Source organism: Schistocerca gregaria, chromosome 6, assembly GCF_023897955.1.
Source record: "Schistocerca gregaria isolate iqSchGreg1 chromosome 6, iqSchGreg1.2, whole genome shotgun sequence".
Lineage (NCBI taxonomy): Eukaryota > Metazoa > Arthropoda > Insecta > Orthoptera > Acrididae > Schistocerca > Schistocerca gregaria.
The window spans coordinates 185418230-185424619 of record NC_064925.1 but is presented as its reverse complement, the minus strand read 5'-3'; the positions used below and the strand labels follow the sequence as shown (position 1 = coordinate 185424619).

Sequence of the window (6390 nt, the reverse complement as noted above, 5' to 3'; positions counted from 1 at the left end):
ACTGTCGGTTATGCAGAGTCTTAAATTTCTGTCCAATGAAGGCGGTTCAAAAATGAGAATCATTATGCTAATCAAACAGGCACATTAGCGGCGATATCCTGTCCACTTGCTACGATGTGTCTCCACAGATCTGATTCGGGCATACATATTTCAGCAATTTACCTCCAATCTGAAGATTTCGTAAAGTTCATACTTGTGCAGACTCTGCAAGATTTCAGACTCCGTTGGCAATGCTGCATCAAGCGCGCACTACATGTCAGTTTAAGTTGGTGACACTGCGCCATACAAAACAAAACAGCATGAGTGCTAATGTTTTGCTTGGAGGAAAGGAGGAACAGCTGATGAATTCGTGTGTGTTCAAATTGTGCTGTAGTGTTGCGACAGTGGTTTTGCTTCGGTCTTAGTGTAAAAGTAAAGTGATATCTGATAAGATGGCACATGCAAGGTCCTTGCCACAAAGCAAGGAAGCGTTGCTAAAATCGTACACGACAAGACTGAGGGATGATGTTAAGTCTATGCTGGAAAATTTTGATGGTAATTAATGTCATAGTTTTCTTCGCATTGTTGATGGGATTGTACTGAAATGAACTCATGATTATTTTGCTTTGATGCTTGCAGAAATAATCAGATTGTCGAAGGCGGAGAGTGATACGCAGCTGTCGAAGATGACACAGAGCGAACAAGACACATTTGAAATGCATGTTCGTGCTGCTAATATTGTGAGTTTACAGTTATTACGTCTGATACCTCAAGATATCATCACATACGCTGTAATTATATTACATTTTGTTGGTTTCATTCTAGGTTCGCGCAGGTGAATCTTTGATGAAGTTGGTGTCTGATATCAAACAGTATTTAATATTAAACGATTTTCCCTCGGTTAATGAGGCCATCACACAAAACTCGAAGCTATTCCGAACGAAGCAAGCAGAATGTGATCAGAAACTAATGAGTCTTAGAGATGACATGGCTGCTGATTTGTATGATCTGGAAGAGGAGTATTACTCGTCAATTTATAAGTGACTGGACACCATCTAGTTAGTGTGGTAATTGTACTGGACCGTTCTAGATGTTCCAGAAACATTATTTTTGCACCCATTTAACTTTGAAGTACCTGTGAATTATCTGTAATGAGATGAGGTAATACTTGTATATGGATGCATGAAGTGTTTTGTGTTAATTGTGACTGATCATACAATCAGTGCTCTTAATAAAGAGTGTTTGTAAGGGCTCCAGTATTGCCACAAGTCTTGTGGCAACTTTTTGTTCAACTGCAAACCATAAAATGGGTATGACTTAGCCAAAGTGTTCTTTATTATTCGTATTTGATCAACAAATTTACTGTTGAGTGTGGAAAAGTGTTACCTTGTGTAATATATTGCCCTAAAATTTGATTAAGGGATCACCTTCATTGAGCAAACATTTTGCATTGTGCATAACATACTGCCACAGTCAACAGTTTTCTGATCGCTATCTTGGAGACATGTATTTTTTATAAAAATATTAACCAAAAATGAACAACTTATGAATGATGTGTTCAGTGGTTGTAATTATCCAGTGAACAAAATTTGTTTATTGAATGGGATGTTATTGAAGTAATGATAATGCAGCTTGTATTTGCATTGCCTGCATGGTTAATAGTTTACTGTATAAATGGTAGAAATATCAATATTTCTCCTTAAAGAATCCAACATGTAAGCTACTCTTCTTTTCTTCTCACTGTGTTCCACATTGAGTTACTATGTAGCATACCATTCACAAACTTTCTTTTGTAGCAAAAAGGTTCCATCACTTTAAAAAAAATATTGATGTGTACAAAGTGTCTAACATCTACACACATTATTCATATTTCTTGGGTCCCACTGAGAATGGAAGGGGGAGGGGGGGACAAGAGGAGGAGGAAAGAATGGCTAAATAAGCATTAAAAACATCTCTGTAATTTGAATTCCTCCCCCCCCCCCCCCCCAAAAAAAAAACCTAACTTCACAAATCATTAGCAAATGGAAATAAGTGTAATAAACTAGTTGCATTATTTTTAATATGGTTGTACAAGTAATTGCCCACATTTCAAATGTGGGTGAAGAAAGACTTCAATAATGTCAGGGTGTGGATTTTCCATTGAAGGTTGCAGTCTCAAAATAACAGCAACAACTTCTTGTGCTTCTTTATTTGAATGGAGGTAACTGAACCTATCAGTACCAGAGCTGGGCTTAATCCTGTAACATCATGATGATTATGTGGTGTATAACATAAAACGTATCCAAATAGAAAGAGAACAGAACACTGACAATATTCATTTTGGGTCTTATTAGTGTTAAAAATGTGGGTTGTGGTGAAACTGATCTGTAGCATAGCGAAAAGTCTAGGTTAGCTTGGGAGGCGACAGGTTCCTTCGAAGTTGCCAATTATGTGTGTCTACTGGACCATGTCAAAATTTTTAATCCATTAGTCTCCAACCATCTGTTGATGTAGCTGCCCTTTCAGTAAGAGCACACTTGTATCATTTGAAAAAGAGTAAAATTTGCATCCTCCAACAGTGTAAGTGGAAAGCAATTTCTGCATATCAAGGCAGTGGGGGGGGGGGGGGGGGGGGGAGGAGGAAGAAACCTGTGGAACACTGCTTCAAATTTTGAATACCTAATTTTGAGTGATCAATGTATGAAGATTGGAAAGTGAAAAAGCTTGAAGTGCCTAATCTCACATTTTTGTCAGGAGAATGTTCTACTCCCACCCAAACCTCTCCACATATGTTATTCACCGCAAAAAGTGAGAGGAAGTAGAAAATGAATACTTTATTAAGAATGTCAAAATTGCCATACCAGGAAACTGGTTCTAAGTGCCAACAAAAAAGTTTTTACAAGTTGATTATAGCAAAGGAGAAAACAACCAGCCACTGGTAATAATGCGATTTATTTACACAAATAGTACCATTACCAGTGTCATACACAGTTACATCTTCAGACACATGTTAACATTTATATTACACACAGCCATCAGAAGATGAACCTGTCAGCTCGAAACCAGTAAGAGTGCTATTTGTGTTAATAAAGATCAATATTAGGAGTCTTGGGTTGCTGTTTTCTTCTTTTCAAGAGCCAACATGTATTTTGTACAAAGCCACGATACCAGAAGCGTCAGTTTTCCACGAGAAGTAAGAAGAAAATTTGTGCTCAAAGTTAAATTAATATTGAGACACAAAGTTTTATTTGCTGTAATACAAGTACAGAAATACATCATTAGGTTTTTGAATAGTAGAACTGTAGTCTACAAAAAAAAAATCTCATATATTTTTAAAATTTTGGATCTGGAGGGAAGAACAGCTTGGCAAAATGGCCATATTTGAAAAACTTTCTATATAGTTTGGTACCGGGATCAATCCTAGAAGCACATAACAGGGTACAGAGAACATGGTAATACTGAAAATGTGCTTTTTTACTGTTCCATAATATTTGTGCTTTTGTGTAAGGATATTGCCCACAAAATCAAAAGCCTTTGCTAAGTTACAAAATATTCCCAATGGTAATAATTCCTGACTCGTTGATTCTGGTATCTCATTTGTCAAGATAAAAATAGCCTGTCCAGCTGACAATCCTTACTGAAATCGAAGATTATTGATTTCCCTACAAAGTGTTCACAGATTATGTTGAACATTGTTTTGAAAAAATCTACTTCCATACATTAATTATTAATTTCTTACTTAAATGTTACATTTTCTTTGTTCTTCTTCTTATTATTATTCTTTCATCATCATTTTCTTTGGACCTTTGTCCCGCTTCAATGCTGGGTTGGCCATGTTACTATGGAGTTGGCAGTGTTAGTCACAGAGGGTGGCCAGATGCCCTTCCTGTCGCCACCTTGAGCCCCCCGGGACAGAATTAGTGGACCCCATCTGTCTGCGTCTAATGTAAGCCATGAAAGAGTACGAACATTTCCAAATGTCTGAGAGTTGTGTAGCTGAGGCGGAACGTGGGGACCAGTCCGGTATTCACCTAGCAGGATGTGGAAAACCACCTAGAAACCATATCCAGGCTGGCCGAGATACCGGCCCTCGTTGTTAATCTGCCGGACGGATTCGATCCGGAGCCAGTGCGCATACTCGAGTCCAGGAAGCAGTGCTTGAGTGCTCTCGGCTACCCTGGTGGGTTATTATTATTATTATTATTATTATTATTATTATTGTTAATGCCAAGTATGGTGTACGGTATGGTGTTGAGTCTGTATTTCACAATTACTTATTGGATTCCTCCTCTTCGTTTTTCTGCGTGTTATCTAATGTTAACTGTTAGTGTATTGTATTTTTGGTGGCAGAGTTTGGCAATCAGCCCAGCATTTGCTTAAAAAAGTGTGGGAAACTACTTTAAAACAACATTGGCTTTGTACCATGCTGACTGTCATCATGGTTTCAATCCGTGTCTGGCTCACCTCACTGTTTCACGAGTACTGTGCTGCTCTTTAAGCCGTACAAGCAGATAACCCTTGTAGTTTTGTAATTTTAAAAAAATGACAAGCACTCTGGTATTAAATGATGGCAGTTGAGCATTATGATCTGAGAGACCATTAACTAAAGAATTTACACTATGACCTGCACTGTTGATGTGTTCTCAATACCAATACTGCTGATTGCCATAACTTGTTGGAAATTTTATAATGAGTGTTAGATAGTAGCAAGGGACCCGAGTTTATCTCTGACTTAGGTATGGTCTAAAATTAGGTTAAAATTATCCAGTGAGTATTACCTCATTCAGTTTGGAAGTTAAAAAAGTAAAATGACACATCTAGTTCTTTCAAGAATAATTCAAAATCTCCAGCTGTATATTTACTTTTCATGTCAATGGTCTTTCCTCAGTGGTAATAGCATTTGCCATCCGATCAGCAAAGTTCAGCGTTGTTAGGCGTGGCTGACACATGGATGGTCTGCTGAGTGCTGTGCAGACCATATACCCCTCCATATCATTATCCACATTCACTGATGCCTATTGACTGAGGATGAAACAGCAGTTGGTTGGTACTGTTAAGTATTCCAAAGTTTGTTCAGATGGGATTTAGTTTAGTTTTTATGTTACCTTGTCATGAATTTCTACTTCATATTTTCATTCATTCTTAATGTAAATGACAGTTTCATTATCTATTCTTTATCTGCATTTACTAGATGAAAAGTTTTGTCCAGACATATTCTGATTTCTGTTTCATTGGGTATTAAATCATATGTTGATTGATTTCTTTGTTGAACCTTTATTATTTTGGTGCTATTAGTTTTCCCTTCTTTTCAGTTTTCCCTTCTTTTCAGTTTTACCTTCTTTTCAGTTTTCAGGCTCAAAGTTTCAGTTATATCTGCATCTTTTAACACTGATGGTCTGAACACTTGAGTTTTCCCAAAAGATGCTGCCCTCACACAATTGACTATGTGGATCCTCCTAAAAGATTCTTTTACCAGCTCAGCCAATGTCCCTTTCATGTTGAGCTGTAGGCTACAACTCATAAACTCCACCAGAAGTAATTAATGTCACTCAATACTGACCCAATTCAGAGTTGTTAAGCACGGACATATGATATTGCCTGCAAACAAGAACAAACTTAACTTTTGTGGGGTTCATTGTTGAAGCCATCTTTACCAGATAACTGTTTCCTGTTGGCTGCTTTGGAGATTTGTTTGTGGAAGGGAAATTACTTCATAATAAATAATTTTAAAAAGGAATATAAGTCTGTGGTGAATCGTCAGTAGTGCTTTGTCAGTGTCCAACTTTTCAGAGCATCAAAACTGTATGTATAGTAATGTGAAGAGATTTCCATATAAAATTGGCAAATAATAAATAAGTAATCCACAACATTTGCACATTTTGGAGTAACAGAAAACAAAAGTTGAAAGAAATACTAGTAGGAATCTGTTGAGAATATCTGAATCCAAAAAACTGAAAATGATTTAAAATTATGTGAAAAGCAAAGGCAGTGTACAGATGCACAAGAAACGAGTCAGATCTACTGAGAGGAAAATTATGAAAACACTCCATTAAAACAAGAGAGAAAGGAAAAGCTGTCAGAACTCTATGTACATGTAAGCAAACATTGGATTTTACAAGTAAGTAATTATTGTTTACTTATATACAAATGATACAATATCAATGTTCAATAAATTGAGAAAACAGTAACAGAAAAAATCATCACACTTTCAGAGCAATACTTATGATATTAGTAAGCAGGAACTTCAGTGAAATTAATTGCTGGCAATACAACAGACTTACACATTGATTATCAAAGATAATTTTTAGACTGACCATAGAACATTTTGTTTTGGGTGTACATGAAAATCCATGTAGTATTGACATCAAAAAACACCCCTTCCAATTCCACACACCATCTTCAGAATGTGATGTGGTCTTCAGTCCAGTGACA

The 6390-nt window shown here is 36.8% G+C and overlaps 1 protein-coding gene across 1 annotated transcript; it reads left to right on the top strand.

Annotated features, from left to right (window-relative positions):
* The first annotated feature begins 258 nt into the window (after positions 1 to 258).
* LOC126278203 (mediator of RNA polymerase II transcription subunit 22-like) lies at positions 259 to 1299 on the top strand. Its single transcript, XM_049978127.1, has 3 exons — positions 259 to 534; positions 619 to 719; positions 805 to 1299. The coding sequence occupies exons 1-3, from the start codon at positions 432 to 434 to the stop codon at positions 1021 to 1023; spliced, it is 423 nt and encodes a 140-aa protein (XP_049834084.1). The 5' UTR covers positions 259 to 431; the 3' UTR covers positions 1024 to 1299.
* The last annotated feature ends 5091 nt before the right edge of the window (positions 1300 to 6390 follow it).